Genomic DNA, 25508 nt, shown 5'->3' on the forward strand with positions numbered 1-25508 from the left:
CACACAGATTTCTCAGGAGGCAGGTCAGGTGGTCTGGTATGCCCATCTCTTCAAGAATTGTCCACAGTTTGTTGTGATCCACACAGTCAAAGGCTTTGGCAGAGTCAATAAAGCAGAAGTAGATGTTTTTCCGGAACTGTCTTGCTTTTTCAATGATCCAGCGGATGTTGGCCATTTGATCTCTGGCTCCACTTTCCCATTCTGTTGTTTTCCTCTATTTCTTTGCATTGATCACTGAGGAAGGCTTTCTTATGTCTCCTTGCTATTCTTTGGAACTCTGCATTCAAATGGTAATATCTCCTTTTCTCCTTTGCCTTTTGCTTCTCTTCTTTTCAGCTATTTTAAGGCCTCCTCAGACAACCATTTCACCTTTTTGCATTTCTTTTTCTTGGGGGTGGTCTTGATCACTGCCTCTTTTACAATGTCAATAACCTCCATTGATAGTTCTTCAGGCACTCTGTCTATCAGATCTAATTCCTTGAATCTGTCACTTCCACTGTATAATTGTAAGGGATTTGATTTAGGTCATACCTGAATGGTCTAGTAGTTTTCCCTACTTTCTTTAAGACTGAACTTGGCAATAAGGAATTAATGAGCTGTGTCACAGTCAGCTCCCGGTCTTGTTTTTGCTGACTGTATAGAGCTTCTCCATCTTTGGCTGCAAAGAATATAATCAATCTGATTTCGGTGTTGGCCATCTGGTGATGTCCATGTGTAGAGTCTTCTCTTGTGTTGTTGGAAGAGGGTGTTTGCTATGACCAGTGCATTCTCTTGGCAAAACCCTGTTAGCCTTTGACCTGCTTCATTTTGTTCTCCAAGGCCAAATTTGCCTGTTACTCCAGGTATCTCTTGATTCTTACTTTTGCATTTCAGTCCCCTATAATGAAAATGACATCTTTTTTTGGGTGTTAGTTCTAGAAGGTCTTATAGATCAACTTGAACAAGGGGAAATGAACTTGAAGAAGAGGATATCCATTTGTAGTTGTATGGCCTCTGTTTGCATCAATGTCTGTTTTATAACATTTTCTAAGGAAAAGCCAGTTTGGTGGTAACAAGGAAAATATCTTTGCCATGTTATCCTTTATAAATTTTTAAATGTTATCAAAGCAAGTTGACTAAACAAAACATACAGGTTTAGAAATTTTCAATTCTACAACTTATTTATCTGCTCCTGAACCTACTCTCATTACTCTTTTCATTCTCTGTTCCTTCCCATTGGGACTTACGTGTGTTCACCTTCTACTTCTTAAAACTTAATATAATGATTTTAATACAGTAATATTAGAATACACATAATTAACATACTAATCAAACATATATTATTAAGTAATTAATAATCATGGAAGCTAAGTTGCATGACCTGAAAAACAAGGTTAGGAAAAAAAAAATGTATGCCTGGTTTTAAAAAATCTTGGATGTATCAAAAAATTCTGATATAGTCTCACTCCTTCTCTCCCAGAACCCCTACAGTACTCTGAAATATTACCAAGGGAGTCAGTTCCTGTAGTGTGATTTCCATGCTATTTCTATGCATACATATTACAAAACTCAAAAGATAGCACCAGTAATACACTTGTCTTCAGCTGAAACTTCTTCCAAACCACCTCTTTGAGGCAGTGCTGTAATCTGTATTAAGACAATAGTCACAAAAGTATGTCAGAAACTCATCTTCAGGATAAACATACCATTTCATGATAGCAAAGAATTAGAAATATAAGGGCTTTGCTGGTAGCTCAGACAGTAAAGAATCTGCCTGAAATGCATGAGACCTGGGTTCCTTCCCTGAGTAGGAAGATTTCCTGGAGAAGGAAATGGCAACCCATTCTAGTTGTTACCTGGAGAAGTCCATGGACCAAGGAGCCTGGTGGGCTCCAGTTCATGAGGTTGCAAAGAGTCAGACACAAAGAGAAAGACTAACATACACACACACACACAGAGAAATATAATATGGGGAAAAATTCCAGGATTTCCATTTATGTAGACATATCAGTGACTTCTAGCATCATGCTTATTATACTATAGCCACCAGAGCTTACCTTTCCTTTGCTGATGATAAAGAAGGTGTCCCCTCTCGCACCTTGCCTGATGATATATTCCCCATTTTCATAGTGGGTCTAAAAAACAGAAACAGTAACAGAAAAATAAATTAAGAAAGAAGTAATTTACTAAACAGCTCAACCTCTTCGAATACTATTAGCTCCTAAGGGAGAAATTCATCCTCATGGAATTTTACCCGAGGCTAGAATCCATCATTATTTAAGAATGATTAATAGTCAGTGAACACAATGATTACAAAGAAATCACTTCTATCCTGCTCATCTTAAAAACTATTTTTTAAGTGCCATTTTTCTGGGTGATTATATCTTCAAATTCATTCATTTTAATAGCCTGATGAAAATATTTCTGTCTCCCATCATCTGAGCATGAAATAAAACAGCAGAACTGATCATTAAACATGTCTTTTTGTATTATTTTATCTGTCACTTCCATTTGGCTTTAGTATTTTTGTGATGATAGCCTTTTTTTCTTTTTTGCCTTCTGAGAAAGTCCTATAGTATCTAGGATTTTTAAAGATCTTCATATTGAAACAAGGTTGATTTTTTGTGGGTGTTATATGGCATTCATCACTTTTTAAGGCACTGCTTCAGCCTTTAATGTCCTGCTTCAGCAATTTAGATTTGGCCGTGTCAAACAGAATGTCTGTATTTTATGTACTGAATCCTGGTCCAGCATCTGTGAGCTTGTAAACCACCAAACCAGGAGGAAAGTAAGACTCCAAGAGGATCATCATAGTCAGTGTATCAGTATTCTGATTCGCGCACAGTTACTAGGTCGAGACCCTGAATGAAGGTTGGTCCTGCAATGAACAAAAGTAATTTCTATAAGCAGAGGTGGGAGGAAGTATGTTGCTTGGTCAGGAGATATAACAGAAAACTGAAACCTTCACCATCTGGCCTGGTCTTTCTCTGAAGCTTAGCAAGGGAGGCATATTTGGGGAAAGAAAATGTTACTTTGTATAGTCCTTCAGAAACAGATTTCACAGTTTGCAAGTAATGCTCACCAGACAAATGGCTGTGATTTGTCCTGATACTTCAACACTGTTTCTTGATATTTTATTCACTCTTAAAATTACCTTTCATTAATACTAGCTATTAAGAATAGCCATGCTTTTCCTTGTACATCAAGAAAATTAACATACCACCTAATCTGTTAATTATTTTTTAACTCATGTATTTTCCTAATAACAAATTCTCTAAGTAAAAAAAATTCCTCCTTATTTCTTTCCCCCAATCTCAACCATTAGATGGTATACACAGTCTGGTGTGTATCTTTCAAGACTTTTTCCTATGCTTTTAAACATTTATCAAAGTGCATATAAATATTTATTTCTAAATAAAAATAAGATCATATAACACATATTCTTCAAGTGACTTATTTAACAAAATATCTGTGTTCCATTTTTAAATCTTGTTGCTTAGAAAGCAACAGAAGAAATCTCTTTGCGATGTGTGGATTTGAAAAACAAAATCACAATAGTCTATTTTCATGTATTCATTCAAGAAACATTTCTGAATGACTTGGAATCAGTCCTGGTTATAGTCACTGATGACACAAAAATGAGTAAGACAAAAATCTCATGTTAGTTCCATCGTAGAGCCTTCCTTGATAGTGGGGACGTTGTATAGCACACTGTCCAATATAGTAGCCAGTAGCCACATGTGGTGACAGCGAGATTGAAATGTTGCCAGTGTGACTAAGAAACTAAATTTTAACATATTTACATTAATTCAAATGTGGATACTCACACATGACTTGTGGCTACTACCTGGATAGCACAGGTAGTAGATGGGGTAATGGTGGAATACCTTCCATTCTTGAAATGTTTCTTTCTTTTGAATACAGTTCAATTAGTAAAACTCAGGACCTCTTTCTGCCCTTTTCCTCACTCTGTACCAGCAGAGATGGCCTCATTTACCTGACTGATAAATCTGGAAATAATATGTATGCTCATCTCAGCCTCTCATCACTTTCAGGTGGGTGGGTGCCCCCCACAGGGGGCCCCACTCTCTGCCGCTTCTCCAGGGCAAGAATCTTCTCCACTGCACAGTGAGCCTGCCCCTGTCTGGGCTTCTGTGACAGGACAAGTAAGTCTGCTCAAACAGAGGTCCAGTTGGGAAGCCTATTTATCTCTCACTCCTAAGCTACATTCTAGCCTAGAGCTTATTAGTGATAATAATAATTATAATATTTCCTCTGGAGAAGGAAATGGCAACCCACTCCAGATTCTTGCCTGGAAAATCCCATGGACAGAGGAGACTGGCGGGCTATAGTCCATGAGGTCTCAGAGAGTTGAACACGGCTGAGAAACTGAACACACAGTTTAGTCCACAGTTTAGTGATATTTCATCCACAGTCCACAATTTAGTGATATTTTAGTCCCAATTTATCTCCCTCTGGGTGTTCATTGGAGGGACTGATGTTGAAGCTGAAACTCCAATACTTTGGCCACCTGATGTGAAGAGCTGACTCATTTGAAAAGACCCTGATGCTGGGAAAGATGGAGGGCAGGAGGAGAAGGGGACGACAGAGGATGAGATGGTTGGATGGCATCACCGACTCGATGGACATGGGTTTGGTTGGACTCCGGGAGTTGGTGATGGACAGGGAGGCCTGGTGTGCTGCGGTTCATGGGGTCGCAAAGAGTCAGAAATGACTGAGTGACTGAACTGAACTGAACTGAACTATCTCCCCCTAGTTGAGAATGAATGCTTCAAATCTGTTTTTTTTTTTTTAAGACCCCAAAGAGCAATTTATTATTTACTAAATGTTAATAAGATTATTCTTTGGTTTCCCATGGTGTCGACTGGGCTAACTGCAAGGTGTAATGCCTCATGTTTATGAGCATTTGATGCCATAAACATGAGGCTGGGGGCACAGCTAGGACTGTCAGCCTCTGTTTTGCCCCACATGAGCTTCTCTATGTGGCTTCCCAGTCTTCTTCATGGCATGGTAGTTGGCTCCTGGGAGTGGGCCAACTTCTTAAATGGTAGCTTGCTTCCTGTGATGCAAAGCAGAAGATGTCAAGCTTTCCCAAGGCCCCAGTCCCCTATCATATATGCTGCATTCAATGAGTTCAAGCAGGTCCCACACTGATTCAGGCACAAGGGGAAGGGACTGCACAAAAGTGTGATCCCCAGTAGATACGGTCCATCAGTTCAGTTCAGTTCAGTCGCTCAGTCGTGTCCAACTCTTTGCGGCCCCATGAATTGTAGCACGCCAGGCCTCCCTGTCTATCACCAACTCTCGGCATTTACTCAGACTCATGCCCATCGAGTCAGTGATGCCGTCCAGCCATCTCATCCTCTGTCGTCCCCTTCTCCTCCTGCCCCCAATCGTCCCAGGATCAGGGTCTTTTCCAATGAGTCAACTCTTCGCATGAGGTGGCCAAAGTATTGCAGTTTCAGCTTCAGCATCAGTCCTTCCAATGAACACCCAGGACTGATCTCCTTTAGGATGGACTAATTGGATCTCCTTGCAGTCCAAGGGACTCTCAAGAGTCTTCTCCAACACCACAATTCAAAAGCATCAATTTTTCAGTGCTCAGCTTTCTTCACAGTCCAACTCTCACATCCATACATGACCACTGGAAAAACCATAGCCTTGACCAGACGGACCTTTGTTGGCAAAGTAATGTCTCTGCTTTTTAATAATCTGTCTAGGTTGGTCATAACTTTTCTTCCAAGGAGTAAGCATCTTTTAATTTCATGGCTGCCATCACCAACTGCAGTGATTTTGGAGCCCCAAAAAATAAAGTCTGACACTGTTTCCACTGTCTCCCCATCTATTTCCCGTGAAGTGATGGGACCAGATGCCATGATCTTAGTTTTCTGAATGTTGAGCTATGGTCCATCAGGAGCTGCCAAAACACAGTCTGGCATACATCTCAAACTTCAAGTGTACTGAACTGAGCTCCTGGCATCCTGTTTCTAGTCCTGCTTTTCCTTCTTTAATCACCTCCCTCTCCCAAGGGGCAACCAACCCAATGCCAACTTCATTCTTTCTGGGTGCTTGGACCAAACACCTTGGAGTCATCTTTAACTCTTTTATCTCACAGGCCACAAATGCTCTGTCAACAGACCTGGCTGATCTATCTTCCAAAAATGCCCAGAATTCAATCATGCCTCATATCTGTGGCTATGGCTGCCATCTTTTCTTACCCAACCCATGCAGTCATCTCCTAGCTAGGATCTCTGCTCTGGCCAGGCCCCTTCAGTCCCTTCCCCACAGAGCAGCCAAGTAATCCCATTAACAATCAGTGCCTGCCCCTCTGTTCACACCCCTGTAGGGCCCTTCTACACATGTGCAGTGTCCTACAGTAACTACAATGCACTAATAGTTTCTGTTTGTTTGCTTTTTCTTTTACTGCTTCACTGACCTCACCTCCCACCTCTCTCCCTCTCATTATGCCTTTTCTGTTCACACCACTTTCCTTGATGTTCCTTGAACACCCAACGTGTAGGCCCACCTTAGGCCCTTTGCACAGACTTTTCTCTCTGCCTGGAAGGTCCCTCCTTCCCAGATATCTCATGACTCTTTCATATCTTTGCCCAAATGTCACCTTCTTGATGAGATCTTTCTCAAACTTCCCTTTAAATCTGTTTGTCTTCTCTGCACTTGTAACTCTTCTTAATTTTCTATGTAGCACTTACCACCTACATCTGTCAGAGTTCTGGCAGAAGAAACTGCCCCTTGGGAGAGGGAGGTGATTAAAAAAGGATGAATGATGGGAGTGAGGAATGGATTAGGGGATCAAAGAGGGCTGGTGGTAAATGGCCAGGGAGCAGGATTACTGGACCCTGCTGAGGGCTGAAGCCATGGGAGAGATAAGCTCAACAGGAGCAGGAGCTGTAGCTTCTGATAAGGAACATCCACTGCCAACCCCCTGCTTGGTTTGGGGAGATCTGAGGGGTAAATACCCTGACTTCTCTCTTCTCTACCTTCTAGTCTCCTGCTGAAGTTCTCCTTGGCTGAACTCAGCTGGAAGTTGTGAGACAATGGAGTCAATAGAGCCCTTCTATTCAAATCAGCTTCTAGGCAGAGAGAAGGGCCAGGAAGAGTGACAAGTTTCAGGTCCATGTTTAACATATCATTCAGTCATTTATCAATGTTTTCCTCCACTAGAAGGAAGGAACTCTATGAGGGATTCTTATGTTGCTCTCTGTTGTGTCTCTTGCCACTAGAAGAATGCCTAGGTATTCACTAAATATTTGTCAAATGAACAGTTTACATCATAAGAATACTTAGTCTATCATGTAACAAGAAGTCTGAAAATTGAGCAGTTCCAAGGCTGGTCAGTTTGTTGGCTCAAAAAGTCCTGTGAAAGACCAGGTTCTTTCTCTGTTTCATTTGGCTTGTCCTCACTGGAGGGGTCCTTATGGTTCCAGGATGACTGCCGCTGCTCCAATCATCACAGTTGGGTCAGAAGCAGAAAAGGTGAGTTTCTCATCTTACCACTACTCCTAGGTAAAAAAATCTCAGAACCCCCTAGCGATCATGTTCTTATGTCACCACTGAGTTGCATGCCTATTCTTAAATGAATATCTGGCGAGATTAAATAATGATTCTAAATGGTTCTTATTAATCAAGCTCACCCACTAGGGCTGAAAAGAAACCATTTACATGAAATAAAACTCTGGAAATGAGAAAATGGAAAGAAGGGATTGTGGAGGCACCAAGAGGGTATTTAATTCATGGGGAAACCCAAACAGACTCTGAAGGGTCAGGGCTGAGATGCAGGTGGAATGAAGAGAAGGGGCTAGTCAAGCTGGGATGGCAGGTTGTAAGAATAGATTCAGAGTCCACAGAATCTGTCTTCAAAGATCCACTGAGCCATGGTGAAGGACAGGGAGGCACCTGCCCCCAGGGACAGTATGGTGACTGACCAAACTGAATGAGGGAGACCTGGGCTTGATCCCTGGGTTGGGAAGAGCCTCTGGAGAAGGGAATGGCTATCCACCCCAGTATTCTTGCTGGAGAATTCCACGGAGAGAGGAGCCTGGTGGGCTACAGCCCATGGGGTTACAAAGAGTCAGACATGACTGAATGACTAAGCACAGCACAGGAGATGATCCTCAGTCTCCCAGGTGGCGCTAGCGGTAAAGAATCTGCCTACCAATGGAGTCACAGGAGACTCAGGTTCTATCTCTGGGTCAGGAAGATCTTTGGAAGAGGAAATGGCAACCCAGAATACTCCAGTATTCTTGCCAGGATACTTCCATGAACCAAGGAGCCTGGTGAGCTACAGACTATAGGGTTGCTCAGAGTTGGACACGACTCAGCACACATCCATAGATGATTCTAACAGATTTCTGGGGAATGTGCCCCAGCACTTGACCCCCACCTTCTCCCAGAAGCTCCAGCTCTGGTTGAAGCTGGAGTTCAGAGCCAACCAAGAGCTATGGCAAAACATGACTTCCTCCTCATCTTTGGAGTCATGGCTCATCTCATTGATGCTTCACAATAACTGTAGAAGGGGTTATGGTTAAAACTCCTATGGTTTTAGCAAAGCTAAAGAAAATATAGCCTAAGTAACTGTCTCAAGGTCACACCCCTGACAAGAAGTAGAGGGGGACCTTTGCTTTTCACATTTCATGACAACCTGTGGAGGAGATGGAGGGAAGGTTAGGCTATGCCCTGACCCCATCCATCTCCCTGTCCATTGCTGGGCAGTTTGGTGTGGGCAATAAGCAGGCTCTATTATGTTGCAAAGAAGAGAGGCATCTAAGTCACCTTCAGTGATACACAAATAGATACTTCACAACCTCCTAGTCGAAAGTGATAGAAATTCAACCGCAACTGGTAAGTGACAAGGTACTGAATCACAAAACAGCATAGTCCGAAGTTAGTGGTGTCTGAAATGGCTGATTCCAGGGGTTAAATCATGGTGCCAGCTCTCCGCTCCTCACAGCTCTGTGTGACCCATGTTAGCTTCTCATGAGGCTCTAGGGCATGCCAAGATGACAGTGAGCTTCCCTCATGTTCCAGACAGCTGGCTCTTTCATGATTCTAATTCCTTTATCCCAGAGAGCAGAAAGTTTGGCAGGGATATCCATAATCTTTTTATTTAACTCATGGATATTATCTAATCACTTTCATATGGTTTTATAACTCCAAACCCACAATTGCTGTATCAATTTTTTGGTTTACACACATAGGCATGCATTTCTCATATTTCTATGCTACATAAGCTCATAAAACTCAAAGGTCCAGAAAAGAGCCTCTGGGACAGTGGCCAAAGGCAGTCCAAGTTTGGGAAAGATGACATCAATGGTGTCATAATACCAGGACTCTAATGGCCATGCTATCCTGAATCATTCAATTGTGCCTGAGGGGAAGATGATCATGCATGCTGATTCTTCACGAGTCTCTCTAATTATGTTCATCAAATGCCAGCAATTTCACTGTTTTTTGAAGGTCACTTTGCCATTTTCTTATTTCAAATTAAATCATACAAATACACAGAATTTAGAAAAGGAAGGAATCCTAGCAATTAGGCAGGTTCTTCTATGGGTTTCCATAGTTATGAGAGGATAAAAGCCAAACTCCTTAACATGGCCTGCAAGACTATAGTTGGCTCCATGCCATCCTTTTCAGCCTCTTCTCCTCCCCATCTCTTCTGTCCCGCCCTGCTGGCCCTCGTAGGTCCCTTTGTCAACTGTGTCACACTCCTTTCCTACCGTCAGGACTAAGCCCTTCCATTGCTGTGTACCCACTGCTTCTCACCTAGTTACAGCCTAATTCTTTTTCAGACCTTAGCTTTACCTGACCTGGCATATCCTTCTCCACTAGACCTACACCCACACCCACACCCACACATACAAAATCAGGTCTCCTTCATTGCCCTTTTCTGAGTTTGTAGCTATTTATCTACTTATATGATATTTTTGTGATGTTTTCCACCAGATTATAAGTTCTACTGAAGGCAAGGACTATAGTTGGTTTTGTTCATTCTATTATCTTCAGAGCCTAACATAGAGCTTGGAACAGACTAACAACTCAAAAAGAATGAGATTGGGTCATTTGTAGAGATGTGGATGAACTTAGAGTCTGTCATATAGAGTGAAGTAAATCAGGAAGACAAAGACAAATATTGTATACTAGCACAGATATGTGGAATCTAGAAAAGCATGACAGATGAACCTATTTGCAGGGCAGGAATAGAGATGCAGATATAGAGAAGGGCCGTGTGGGCACAGCAGTAAGGGGAGGGTGGGATGAATTGGGAAATTGGGTTTGACATAAATATACTACCACGTGTAAACAGATAGTGGGAGCCTGGTATATAGCACACGGAGCTCAGCTCAGTGCTCTGTGGTAATCTAGATGGGTGGGATGGAGGGAGGGTGGAGGAAAGTCCAAGAGGGAGGGGATCTAAATATACATATAGCTGATTCACATTGAAATTCAATGTTGAAACTAACACAACAATGTAGAGCAATTGTACTCCAGCAAAAAAAAAAAAAAGAAAAAAACACACACCTAATTGGATGAATGAAGCTTAATCTCCATCTTCCTAGCACCACCCGTGGTCAAATCCAACAAAAGGCCTCCACCTCCAATAACTGTGCTGAGACTAGCTGTCTTTCACTATCTCGCCTGTTCACTCCCCAGTCCAAGCCGAAAATCACATCTTGTATTTTCTTAGTCCTCCCATCTGGCCTTCCTGCTTTGGCTCTTGCCCATCCATCCTATTCCACACCATTCCATCTAGCCTGCTCTTGACAACCAAAATGACCTTTCAAATAGCAAATCAACTGAAATCACTTCACTGTCAAAAACTTCCAATGGCTCCTTGCTACAATTAGCATCCATAGCAAACTACTACAGTCTGTACAGTTCTCTGTATTGTGGCCCCTACCTCTGCATCCTCATCCCCTCCCACTCACCCTCATTCATTCTGTTTCAGAAATGCTGGCTCTCTCTCTGGGCTTTCCCTCTGTGCTTAGACGATTGGATCCATCCTCAGAAGTCTACATCAGTATACTCCATCTAGAGTACTCCCCCTCAAGGTTGGTCATTATCTTATTCTTATCAGCTAGGTCTCAATAAGACCTTTCTTTACCACTCTTATAACGTGCCCTCTACCCTCATTCATATTCTATCCTATACATGTCCTTGTTTTACATTTTTTATTTTAGAAAGTTCTCTAAAGCTGTGTGATTGTGCTTTGCTGCTATGAAAAGGCCACTGGACACTTCAGTGACTACTTGATGACAAACACAGCTGCAAACCACAGCACAATGGAGTCTCTGCTGAGAAAGTCTTCTATCACAACCTTCATGATTTGAGGCTTTTCTTCTTAGTTGCTGGAACCCTCTCCCTCTGTCACCTGCTGCTCAGAGGATTTAGAAAACTTCACATTATATCCATTGTTTGACTTAGAACAATGCCTAGCACACAGGCATTCAATGTATAATCTAGAAAAAGGATAGATTTGGTCCAAATTCCTGTATTTTGAATGGGAAAGCTGGGTTATAAATCATAGATTATAGGATGGATAGAGAAAAGGAATTGACAATATGTCTAAGTATAAGCTAGGTATTCCCCAAAGGTAATAACTTGGAATAAATATTTCCAAAACTTGTGAATTAGGAAAAGCTAGTCTTCTTTTTGCCACTAGAAAAAAAATGAATATAGATTTTATTATTGATATGGATGTGTGGATTCTCAGAATTTAACATTAATATGTAAATATCCACTTAGACTTTTCAAAATTCTGTACATTATGCTGACACTTGGCAGAAGGCTTAGTACAACACTGGATACGGCACTTTGAGGCCTTGGGAGTTATTTCTTGATTCACTTTCACTTTTCAGATAAGACTTGTAGCTATTGATATCAAACATGTACTTTTTGGAGGGTTTCCCTGGTGGCTCAGACAGTAAAGAATTTGCCTGCAATTCAGGAAACCCAGGTTTGATCCCTGGGTTGTGAAGGTCCCTTGGAGAATGGTTACCCATTCCAGTATTCTTGCCTGGAGAATTCCATGAGCAGAGGAGCATGGTGGGCTACAGTCCATGGGATCACAAAGAGTCAGACACAACTGAGTGACTGACACTTTTACTTTTTCATACCTGTGCTTTAACTAGTGTTTTATTTTCAGCCCTCAACTCTAACATAATCTTTAATTGTAGTTCATTTAATAAACTAATATAAATAAAGAACAAAAATGGTGGACCTAACAGAAGCAGAAGATATTAAGAAGAGGTGGCAAAAATAAACAGAAGAACTATACAAAAAAGATCTTCACAACCCAGATAATCATGATGGTGTGATCACTCACACTCACCTAGAGCCAGACATCCTGGAATGTGAAGTCAAGTGGGCCTTAGGAAGCATCACTATGAACAAAGCTAGTGGAGGTGATGGTTGAGCTATTTCAAATCCTGAAAGATGATGCTGTGAAAGTGCTGCACTCAATACGCCAGCATATTTGGAAAACTCAGTAGTGGCCACAGGACTGGAAAAGGTCAGTTGTCATTCCAATCCCAATAAAAGGCAATGCCAAAGAATGCTCAAACTACTGCACAATTGCACTCATCTTACACGTTAGTAAAGTAATGCTCAAAATTCTACAAGTCAGGCTTCAGCAATACATGAACTGTGAAATTCCAGATGTTCAAGATGGTTTTAGAAAAGGCAGAAGAACCAGAGATCAAATTGCCAACATCCACTGGGTCATTGAAAAAGCAAGAGAGTTTTAGAAAAACATCTATTTCTGCTTTATTGACTATGCCAAAGCCTTGGACTATATGGATCACAATAAACTGTGGAAAATTCTAAAGGAGATAGAAATGCCAGACCACCTGACCTGCCTCTTGAGAAATCTGTATGCAGGTGAGGAAGCAACAGTTAGAACTGGACACGGAACAACAGACTGGTTCCAAATAGGAAAAGGAGTACGTCAAGGCTGTTTATTGTCACTATGCTTATTTAACTTATATGCAGAGTATATCATGAGAAACGCTGGGCTGGAGGAAGCACAAGCTGGAGTCAAGATTGCTGGGTGAAATATCAATAACCTCAGATATGCAGTTGACACCACCCTTATGGCAGAAAGCAAAGAAGAACTAAAGCACCTCTTGATGAAAGTGAAAGAGGAGAGTGAAAAAGTTGGCTAAAGCTCAACATTCAGAAAACTAAGATCATGGCACACAGTCCCATCACTTCATGGCAAATAGATTTGGAAACAGTGGCTGACTTTATTTTTTTGAGCTCCAAAATCACTGCAGATGGTGATTGCAGCCATGAAATTAAAAGATGCTTACTCTTTGGAAGGAAAGTTATAACCAACCTAGACAGCATATTAAAAAGCAGAGACTTTACTTTGTCAACAAAGGTCCCTCTAGTCAAGGCCATGGTTCTTCCAGTAGTAATGTATGGATGTGAGAGCTGGACTATAAAGAAACCTGAGCACCAAAGAATTGATGCTTTTGAACTGTGGTGTTGGAGAAGACTCTTGAGAGTCCCTTGGACTGCAAGGAGATCCAACCAGTCCATCCTAAAAGAGATCAGTCCTGGGTGTTCATTGGAAGGACAAATGCTGAAGCTGAAACTCCAGTACTTTGGCCACCTGATGCGAAGAGCTGACTCATTGGAAAAGACCCTGATGCTGGGAAAGATTGAGGGCAGGAGAAGGGGAGGACAGAGGATGAGATGGTTGGATGGCATCACCAACTCAATGAACATGGGTTTGGGTAGACTCCAGCAGTTGGTGATGGATAGGGAGGCCTGGCGTGCTGTGGTTCATGGGGTCGCAAAGAGTTGGACATGACTGAGCAACTGAACTGAACTGAATATACAGTTATCATTCTGAAGTAAATTCTCACTTAAATTACTTCAGTCAGAAATTATATCATTATTTCCCTTCATGTGTGAAAGTGTGAAATTGTTAATTGCTCAGTCATGTCTGACTATTTGCAATCCTGTGGACTGCAGACCTCCAGGCTCTTCTTTCCATGAGATTCTCCAGGAGAAAACAGTGGAGTGGGTTGCCATGCCCTCCTCCAGGGGATCTTCCCAACCTAGGGATCGAACTGGGGTCTCCTGCACAGTGAGCCAGGAGGGAAGCCCATTTCCCTTTATACTTAAGTTTAATTAAGTTTAAGGTTAGACTTATCCTTAAGTCTTTATTATAACATGATATATTTATTGACACTGCTACAAGGTATTAACACTGTCCTAAGGTATATATAATGCAAACCAATATCAATTGCTATTGGTTATAAAAACAGTTGCAGTAAGTATGAATCACTTCTGTATGCTTGAGTCTAAATTGCTTCAGTGTTTGCAATCCTGTGGATTGCAGCTAACCAGGCTCCTCTGTCCATGAGTTTCCCCATGCAAGAATACTGGAGTGGGTTGCCATGCCTTCCTCCAGGGGATCTTCCTGATCCAGGGATCAAACCTGGGTCTCTTGCATCTCCTGCATTTCACATGGATTCTTCACCATTTAAACACTGGGGAAGCCCCTGTATGCCTGAACATTTAATAAATATTTGATATAGGGAACAATTGGAAAATTAGTGAGTTAAGAATATGGTCTTGGATCATGATTTTTCAGATCATGATTGGATCTGAAAACATCATGCTTGGATCTGAAACACTTGGATCAGTGTTTCAGAGGATAGTTGTATCTTAGCAGAAAGTAAGACATCAAGAAAAACAATGTTTTATGGACTTCCCTGGCAGTTCATTGGTTAAGACTCTCCACCCCTAATACAGGGGGCACAGGTTTGATCCCTGGTGAAGGAACTAATATTCCGCATGCTGCACAGCTGTGGCTAAAAAAGAGAACAATGTTCTGAAAAATATTGGTAAATTTCTTTCTGGATCCTAAATTAGTAACATTCTCAGAGGAAATTCTTACCTCTTCCTAATACCCCAGACACAAAGATAAGACCTCTTCATGGAGAACAGGGTCACGAAACAACTTGATCAGTCAAAAACAATGCTAATTAGGTAGGCAACAAAGAAGGTATTTCTTGGCCCAGGACTCTTCCTCTACTTAGTAAAATGCTGCCCATTAGTTATGTCTGAACTAAGATTATGTAAGGCTGTCAAGAAAGATAACAGTTGATCATTATGACAACATAACATCTTCTACCTATTCATTCTTGAATTCTGGTTGTTTGGAATCTGAGGTCTTATGTAAAATCTATTGTGGAGCCAGTGATCACACTTGTAAACCACAAATTTTTGCCTTCTTTTTCTCAACCTGTGATCATCAATGATTTCATCAAAAAGCTAGCACTCTACTAGCAACTGACAACAATATTTCCAGTGCATATCAGTCAGTTCAGTTCAGTCGCTCAGTCATGTCCGACTCTTTGTGGCCCCATGGACTGCAGCACACCAGGCCTCCCTCTCCATCACCAACTCCCGGAGTTTCCCCAAACCCATGTCCATTGAGTCAGTGATGCCATCCAACCATCTCATCCTCTGCCATCCCCTTTTTCTCCTGCCCTCAATCTTTCCCAGCATCAGGGTCTTTTCTAATGAGTCAGCTCTTTGCATCAGGTGGCCAAAATATTGGAGTTTCAGCTTCAGCATCAGTCCTTCCAGTGAACACTCAGGACTGATCTCCTTTAGGATGGACTAATTGGATCTCCATGCAGTCCAAGGGACTCTCAAGAGTCTTCTACAACACCATAGTTCAAAAGCATCAATTCTTCAGCACTCAGCTTTCTTTATAGTCCAACTCTCACATCCATACATGACTACTGGAAAAACCATAGCCTTGAGTAGATGGACCTTTGTTGACAAAGTAATGTCTCTGCTTTTTAATATGCTGTCTAGGTTGGTCATGACTTTCCTTCCAAGGAGTAAGTGTCTTTTAATTTCATGGCTGCAGTGCATATACATTGTCATAAATGGGCCATATCCCTTTTAAGGAACAAATAACTGTCAAGGGGACTTGTTCTGTTATAGTGTTTTCTTAGACAATATCTAATCTCATTATGGCAAATTTTGTTTTGTACCCTCCTTCTTATCCTTTAGAGAGAAGTTAATTATTCCTTATACCACCACTCATAAATTAACTAGAATACCAAAAGAACAAATCAAAGCATGGAACACTTTTTATAACCACTTTTGTTCCTCAAACCACAACTACCCTGTTCCTATCCAACTGGACATCTGGGGTACACATTTCTCTACCATACATTTTTTTTTTTCCTATTTCAATACCACACCTCACTTTACATTCAGGATAGTCTCTTACTTTACTTCTAAAACTTCCCCCCATTTCTTGGGCTGAACAACAACTTTACTCCAAGGCTTCTCAAACTAACCTTTAAAACCTCCCTTATCAACCCTGAAGTTTGCATACATATGGAATCCAGAAAAATGGTACTGATGAACCTATTTGCAGAGAAGGAATGGAGATGCAGATATAGAGAAGAGAGTTGTAGACACAGTGGGGGAAGGAAAGAGTAGGACAAATGGAGAAAGCAGCATCAACATATATACACTAGCATGTGTCAAACAGATAGCTGATTAGAAGTAGCCATATAACACAGGAAGCCCAGCCTGACTTGATATGTGTATAATTACGGCTTATTTGCATTATTGTACAGCAGAAACCAATACAACATTGAAAAGCAATTTTCCTCTAATTAAAAAAAATATCCTGAACTTTGGGTCCAGATGAGAGAAACCCTAACAAGGATTAAATTCATCCGGCATCATTAATTTTTGTCTTCTATAAAGAAGATACTGCACTTAACACTGAGGCCTCAAAGATACACAAGACACAGTTTCTAACCTGAGAGGGAGCACAGCATTGTGGTTAAACAGATGGATACTAGAGCCGCACTGCCTGGTTACAACCCCGGCGCTGGAACCCTGAGCAAGTCACTTACCCCTCCCCTGCAGCTTCCTTGTCTGCAAAGTAAAAATCACGCCTCCATAAGCAGACTGTTGTAAGGATTAAATGAGTTAGTAGTTACAAACTGCAGGGCCTGCCACACTGTAAACACCATATACCTGCAAATATCATTTTCAGGGAAACTTGGCATAAAAAGACAGAATTGTATATAGGTAACTTATCACACATAATACACAGCTTTCCCCAGACCAGTAGTGATTCCCTGCTGGATGGCGAAGAAGGGCTTTCCAAGCAGAAGGAACAGTATTTTAAAAGTCACGGAGAAGTGAGTACAGGCAGTTAACACAGAGAACAGTAAAATCAGAGTGACTGAACCTTAAACTCAACTGGGTTGAACAGTGCATTTATCCTTATCAGGTCATTTTCTAACTCTAATACCATTAATCCTGTGACCCTCAAACTCCCTGAACAACCTGAATTTTCCTTTGTGCCTTTTTTAAAAATCATTTTGTCTTCTATCTCAAAAAAATCAAAACAGTAAACCTCATTCCTGACCTGATTTTGCATTCTAATTCACAGATTTTTTGTTTAGTTGCTAAGTTGTGTCTGACTCTTTTGCAACCCCATAGACTCCAGGCTCCTCTGTCCTTGGGGTTTTCCAGGTGGGAAATACTGGAGTGGGTTGCCATTTCCTTCTCCAAATTCAGAGATACCCCTAATTAAATCTCTAGAAGGAATACAGAAATAGATCCTGAAGAGTTAAATCTGGAGGTGCAGCAAACACAAGCACACACTTTGCCTGCCTGGACATTTCACCAGGATAACCCACCATGCTGGTCCAGCAAGGTGCCTGTGGGAAGGAAGGATGATGCCAGGATTCCCATCATCAGAACCATTATCCCAATCCCAAGGGCCATCATTCCATTGAGGGTCAGAATGCCAGACTCATAGAGTCCCCAGAGTCCCCAGACACCTTGAAAGTGAAAGTGAAAGTGAAGTTGCTCAGTCATGTCCGACTCTTAGTGACCCCATGGACTGTAGCCTACCAGGATTCTCCATCCATGGGATTCTCCAGGCAAGAATATTGGAGTGGGTTGCTATTTCCTTCTCCAGGAGATCTCCCCAACCCAGGGATTGAACCCGGGTCTCCTGCATTGTAAGCAGACACTTTACTGACACCTTAGTAAAATCCAAATACAGACAGAAAAAAAAACTTTTTTTAAAATCAAACCCAGCAATCTAAGACTTTTGGATAGAGAACCTGCCTATTATTGGTCCTCAAGGTACTAAGCCTGAGGACCAAAAAGGCACTAAGCCTGAGGACCAAAGCTATTTAAGAAACAAATAGTCGAAGTCTCAGGTGGAAGTCTGTGCCACCTCCACCACTGAGGAGCTGTGTCTATGCAGTAGCTGTTCCTTGGCACATTCTATGATGTCATAACAGCCCTAAGGAAACAGGCCTCACTTGTCTGTCAAACTGCTTATTAAACTCCTTCACCTTGAACTTGACCTTTTGCGGCTCTATGATGTCTTCTAACTACTAGGCACTTAAGCTCTGTCCTTGATGGTGCTATCAGGATCCTGTCTCTACTGAGGTACCCACTTGTACTTGAAACCCAGGGATTTCTTTATAAGTCAGCCTGAGCCCCCTGGATAGGATAGATATTGTGCGGCCAGCTTAGCATTGTCAGCTCCTGAGGACACCCTGATTTACAAATCAGCCTTGCTTTAACTAAGTTGTGGGGCTAATTCTCACTAGCTTCCACACTAATAAAAAAAAAAAAAAAAGATCAGTGTAAAATCCCTAGAGCAAGAAGTCCTAGGACTGTGTGAACTTACCTTAAAAAATTCATTTATGACTTGTAGAGAAATGTATCAAGCCAATAGGCTGGATGGGAGTTGAAATTAACAGTCTCTGCATGGGCCTAGATGTAGCTTCTTAAAGGAACTAATGGGATTGTCACCATGATAAACAGGAATTACTGGCAGCTTTGCATCCTCAAGGGTTCCAAAAGACCAAGGACAGCCATAATTCCATCTGCTGTGTCCCTTGCTCAATGCAACTCATTAAAAATATCATGAAATCTCTTTAGTGGATTATAAGCAGTTTTGTTTTATTTATTTTTTTTTTATAAGCAGCTTTGTTTTAATAGAAGATATCAAATGCATCACACACAGTAAAGAAAAACATAATTTACAAAAGTTTTGTATGTGTGTGAATACATATGTGCATATTAGACCCCAGTATAATGTGTATTCCTTACTACACAAACACTGTTTTAATAATGTAAATATTTTTCTTTCTTTACAAAAGTGATAATATCTTCTGAGTAGGTAGATCATTATTTCTATATTAGCTAACTTTTACGAGTTTTACTATCCTTAATAAAAACACTAGTATTGTTTTTTTTTTCATTTTTGAATTATTTCACTTTTGTAAAGGCATATAGAAGTTGAAAGTACTGACTCTTCTTTAAAAAGACGAGTAATCCACATTTAGTAAAGGGCACTTTGACTGAGTTCATCTCTTAGTTTTCTCTTTTGGCTCCGGTCTTAGTCCTTCAGTCCTCCACCCCACCATTCCTATAGTCTGACAAAATGCAATCATTTTCATTTACCTTTTTGTGCATCCAAGAAACCAGTTTTCCAGATTCATGTTTTGCACTCTCCGTAGAACAATAAAACTGTTATAAGCTTTTGATCAACTAACACTGAATTCTGGTTTCCTTCCCTGAATCTCAAACATTCCTGAGGTCTTTGTGCCTTTGGTGGCCAGATCACACCATTATCCTCTAAGCCTCTCGAATACCTTCAGAGTTTATAATTTAAGGACAGCTGTTGACCCAGCAGTCACTGTCTAGACTCACTGAATCCTCACCCTAAGTATCAGACAAAGGAGGGGAAAACCTAGGCTCAAATTCCACAAATGCTTGGGCTTGGTTTGATGTTTCACTGAGATCTTCAATGACATCATTCTAAATGGATTTTAAACCTCTGTTTTCACTTTCAGAGGTTTCTGATGCAAACATATTCATACAACTCAGTGAGTAAGAGCTATCCTAAGGCAGACACACAAAATGCCAAAAAATCTCTACAAAGAATAGTTCATTCAGATCCATTCATTCACAACAGAATAAAACTGTTTACAGAGCAGACAGGCAGGCATTCCCATTCCACATAATTAAACTATAACTCAACTTTAACAATTTGATCTATAAAGGCAATTAGCTTCAGCAGAACTTGGAAATTGTTTGCCCTAACAGATTATGAGATGTGTCACGGAGAAGCATACAATTGAGTCTCTCAGAATCACTATCTAAAGCATAAATAATGTTTTGAAGTTTCAACTAAAAGAAATGCTGTACTCAGAAAAGAAAAATAAAGATTAATCAGTTTCTCATGAACCCTATAACAAAAAGAGTGTAGTGAGTCAAAAGTATGTGCAATTCACTCAATATTTTATTTCTTTAGGATTTTAAACATTCCATACTTTTCTTTGAGAAGACGCTATTTAGTTTAAAGGGCATTTTGAGTCATTGAGGATGAGATAAAAGAGAAAGCAGAGAGGATTTAGGTTACACAAGGGAAGAAAGTGCTCCTTATGCATTGGAGGATTCTGTTCTCAATGCAAGGATATTTTGTTTCTGTCTAGACTGGTTTGAGAATGGGGTTGTTCACAGAGGAGGTTTTAGAATCATTTTACAATCTTGTCCCCTTTATTACCCCATATAACCATTTGGAGACAAGGCACTGGGGTGCTTCTCAATAACTGTGAGACAAAAGAAGAAAAGCTTCTCCTAGAATGTGAAATTAATGTGTTTACTGCTAATCTCTAAAATAATACCCAAAATATTTGATAACTAATACCTAAAGTAATACATAAAATAATGAAAACTACTAACTAAATAAAAAGCACTAACCAATCCGAAAGGGCACAGGCTGCCGCAGGATCCTGGAGATGCTCCTGGGTTGCAGAGGTGTGAAAGTGAAGTAGCTCAGTCGTGTCCAACTCTTTGGGACCCCGTGGACTGTAGCCTACCAGGCTCCTCCCTCCATGGGATTCTCCAGGCAAGAGTACTGGAGTGGGTTGCCATTTCCTTCTCCAGGGGATCTTCCCAACTCAGGGATCGAACCTGGGTCTCTGGCATTCCAGGCAGACGCTTTAACCTCTGAGCCACCAGGGGTGCAGGGAGGTTTAGGGGCCCAGAAATGATATGGGGAAAGCACTTTACTAATCAATGTAGTAGGTTAGGGCTTCCCAGGTGGCGCTAGTGGTAAAGAACCCACCTGCCAATGAGGAGATGCAGGTTTGATCCCTGGGTGAGGAAGAAGGTCTGGAGGAGGAAAAGGCAACCTGCTCCAGTATTCTTGCCTGGGAAATCCACTGGACAGAGGAGCCTGGTGGGTTGCCTTCTATGGGGTTGTAAAACAGTTGGACATGACTTAGCAGCTAAACAACAACAACAAACTGTTTCTTTCAGTCTTTATTTCCTTAGACAGACTTCTATGTCAAGTAAAATGTATATTAAGTTGGTATGTTTTTCTCTTGTTTATTTGTCTTTGTCGGATTAATTTTCAGACCCAGCAAATGACCTTATGAGGATTAAGGAAAAGTTTCCCTTCTCTACATAGCTGAAAGAGTGAAATGAACACAGTTAAGTATTCTTGCCTGGAGAATCCTCATGGACAGAGGAGCCTGGTGGGCTACAGTCCATGGGGTCACGAGTCAGACATGATGGAGCGACTAAGTACAAAGAAAAAAAAGCACATTAGGAGGGGCGTGCTTAGTGATAGAACATAGAGAATGTGTGTGACACGTGCAGGTGGGGTGGAGATCACAGTTCTGAGGGTGATGGACTTTGTGGTCTCCAGAGAGAGACGTGCTGCTCTCAGCAGGTATATTTTACCTGCCTTGGCCCCTGGAATGAAATACATTTTTAGACAAACAACTTCCCTTGGCTTTAAATGAACATGCAACCTTCTCATTAGATTGTCTGCTTCCCAGGTGTCTTGACATCAGGAGGGAGAGAGTCTGATCCAAAATGTGTACATTATAGTTACATCAGGAACTGTGGAAAGTACGAGGCTTGCATTTGGGTCTATATATTAAATTTCAGGTAAAAGTTGGAGTACTAGAAGTATGCTAGATACAGATATAAGATCTGGTTTCTTTTCCTGCCAGGATGAAGCCCAGATTCCACACATGGTAAAATTCAACAGAGCCCACTGTCCTTTGATCTCCACAATGACTTGCCTTCTAACTCCTACCTTCAGGCTCCTGTACCCATAGGATGCATCATGGTATTTCTGCAGACATTCACTATTAAAAAGAAGAACCAGGACTTCTGTCATCTTAACACTCAGAGGGCTTTTACCGACTTCATGGAAGCATATCTAATGCAACCAGTGTTGTCAGCACAGATTTACAGAATTTGGTTGCTGTGGAAACCCTGGTGGTTAGCTTATTTGCATTTACATGGGACCACAGTGGTTGAGGCTGCCTTCCAGCATGTTTATTTTCCTATTTTCCTCTGCATTGGAAAGAAAGGAATTGTTTTTCGAAGAAATGATTGGCTGCAATTCTGCTAATTCTCCAGACCACAGTATGATTTAAAATTTTATAATAACTATAAAAAATCACTTCTATACTCTAGTATTAACTCACATCATAAAAAATAACAGCTACTATTAATTTAGGACTTGCTACATGCCAGACAATGTGTGAAGGATATCTCAATTAGGACAATGACTCACTGAGGTCTTATAATTTCCATTTTCCTACAACGAAATGGAAACTTGGACAGGCTGAATGATTTTTCCAAAATCACCCAGTAAGTAAACTTTAGAGGCAGAATGTGAATCCAAGTTTGCTTTAGAAAGCCCAAACTTACAGTCTGACTTCCTGCTAATTTTACAGACAATTTTCCTTAATTCAAAAAAGAAAGGAAAACACACACACACACACACACACACACATACACTGGTAGTAGGAATCCTAGGAAGACCACTCAAACACAAATAGAGAACCTGAAGTCTTGAACTTCATGGCAGTGTAGTCAAGTCTCTCATTAGAAATTGACTCCTAAAACACTGCTATAATCCTACCAAATTTAGGCTGAAAAACTTGACTGCTTCAACCTTCTCAACGGCATAACATTTAAGCTCCTTGTTGTGGCATTTAAGCCCCTCTGGAATCTGGCACTGGTGTAAATACCTCCTCTGTCCTTCTCCACTCCAGTCATCCCAGGGCCTTAGCTGTCTTCCAGATCTCTTTTCACTTGTATGCTTAGCATCTGCTATTGCCCCTCAGCCTGGAATGCTCTTTCATTACCGTTTCTACTTATAAAACCTTCATTTTTGATAAGCTTCTCCCTTGATTCTCAAAATAGAAAGGCCTTCTTCATTTGCATCTTAAAAGTGCACCCTCTAACTTTTCACCTTTTATTTTTGTTCAGTATTTATGTGTCTATCTTATCCACAAAGGGCTTCCCTGGTGGCTTAGCGGTAAAGAATCTGCCTGCAATTCAGGAGCCGGAGGAGACGTGGGTTCACTCCCTGGATCAGGAAGATCACCTGGAGAAGGGCATGGCAACCCACTCTAATATTTTTGCCTGGCAGGCTACAGTCCATGGGGTCGCAAAGAGCTGGACACGACTGAAGCGTCTTCACACACACGCTTCTCCCCAAATGAGAATGTGCTGTGCTTAGCTGCTCAGCTGTGTCTGACTCTTCAAACAGAATCCACCTATTTTTTATCTTCCTTCTTCGACTATAGCCACCATAAAGTCTTTTGCTAAGAAAGGGCTCAAAAAAAATAATTGTTAAACTGCATTAACTTAAATTTACACTGAAGTACTGCTTGTTTTGCATTATTTTTAAAACACAGATACCTTTGACGTACTCTGTCATTCAGTTTTGCAAAACCATTCACAAATTAATTTTACTAACACATACTTTACAATTTACAAAGAACTTTCATATATATTAACTTGGCTCATTACAAGGAGTCCTTTGGATAGTTAGTAAAAATTTCATTATTATCTCCATTTTTCAGATGAGGGATCAAAACTAGAAATAACTATTCAGTCAATTTGCAAAGTAATTCTGTAGCAGCTACAATGCTTAGCACCTGCCTGAGCTATTTTATTCCCTGAATGCTTGAGATGAAACACAGAGATGTTTCTTACAGGTGTTTAGGAGTTTACGAGCAACCAAAAATGGGAACGAGTTTATTTCCAAACCTGTGTATTTGGAGAAGAAATTCACAGGCAATAGCTTTGTATCTGTATTATCGGATGCATCTGGCCCCATAAACAGAATTGCCATGTAATCCTTCATTTTAACAGAGTTGGTTAAAATGCATTTATACTGTAATACTCATTTTACTTTTTAAACAACATCTCTGGGATCTAGTTAACCTTTTCTGACCGACCTGGGTCCATCATTATTCACACCAGTTACTGTCCTAAGCCACAGCATAGTCCTGCGGGATAGCTAGGGCATGCAGGCCAGGTGATTTTACATAGTCATAGGGTCACCTGCTCCCACTCAAAGACTGACCTTTAATAGATCTCTTGTTTCTTTTCTTTTTGCTGCCAAACTATTAGATCTGTGTCTTAAATATCATATCACTAGCAGCATCTTAATCTGCCAAGCTCCAAATCAGTACCATTTCAGTAAATAATCAAATGAGTGGATTAGACACTACACTAGGAGATGGGCATACACTGGGAGATGAATAAGACATGCCTTGTTTGTTTGCAAGTGCAGAAGGGGGCAGAAGTGAAATCATGAGATTGTATCATTTCAAAATAATAAAGAAGTGCTTTGCTATATGTATGTACAGCATGAAAGGTTTTGTGGCATGGGGTACAGAGAATGACTCCCAGAAAAGTTAGTGGCTGATCTGCACCTTGATGTATGAATAAGAACTTGCCGGATGACAGGGGAGCTGTTGGGATAGAAGAAAAGAAGGGCAAATGCTTAGGAGCATAAAACAGCAGGGTTTGCACAGAGAATGACTAGCTTCTCAGTAGTACTAGAGCCCAAGTTTACACAGCAAGAGGCAGAACCTGAGATTTGATGGGTACAAAGGTGGCCTTCAGTGATATAACATCTTTGACTTTATTTCAGGGATGATAGAAACCACTGGTGGAATTTAAACAAAGGAACAATATGGGGTCAAGATAAGAATTCAGAGAGAAAGACTTGGAGCCAGATATGCATAGCTTCTCAAGTACTTTTCCGAACAAACATGAATTCCTCAGAAATGAATGTGATTCAGTAGATGATGAGTGAATATAGCAGGAAGAGTAGGTTTAATCTGGAATAATTTCTTGCAGGAAAGATGCCTGAGGATACATGCTGCCCATGTGTCTAGCAGAAGGTTAGATATCCTGTTTCTAATCACCTATAGGATGGAAGACCACAATGGAGTGAGCCATACAGCTTCTAACTTGAGCTGCTCATTAACATCACCACGGAGGTTTTAAGAGTCCCGATACCCAGAATTCTCCCAAAAATATTAAATTAGATCCCCTAGAGCTATGATGAGTCCTCATTAAAGTTCTCCAAGTAATTCCAGTGTTCAGCCACAGCTAAGCAGCCTAACACTAGAGTA

General features: G+C 41.0%; 1 protein-coding gene across 5 annotated transcripts in view; it reads right to left on the reverse strand.

The window, feature by feature from the left end:
* PRKG1 (protein kinase cGMP-dependent 1) overlaps positions 1 to 25508 on the reverse strand; it is a 1340863-nt gene that overhangs the window by 240567 nt on the left and 1074788 nt on the right. For 4 of the 5 annotated variants that reach the window (XM_043924973.1, XM_043924972.1, XM_043924975.1 and 1 more), the window contains one exon: positions 2037 to 2114. In XM_043924973.1, the coding sequence (XP_043780908.1) occupies positions 2037 to 2114 (78 nt within the window). Of the gene's footprint in view, positions 1 to 2036; positions 2115 to 14962; positions 14968 to 25508 lie in introns of those variants that run through there. The other variant, XM_043924978.1, reaches the window with a different exon arrangement.

The sequence above is a fragment of the Cervus elaphus genome, chromosome 15 (assembly GCF_910594005.1).
Source record: "Cervus elaphus chromosome 15, mCerEla1.1, whole genome shotgun sequence".
In the NCBI taxonomy this organism is placed as follows: domain Eukaryota; kingdom Metazoa; phylum Chordata; class Mammalia; order Artiodactyla; family Cervidae; genus Cervus; species Cervus elaphus.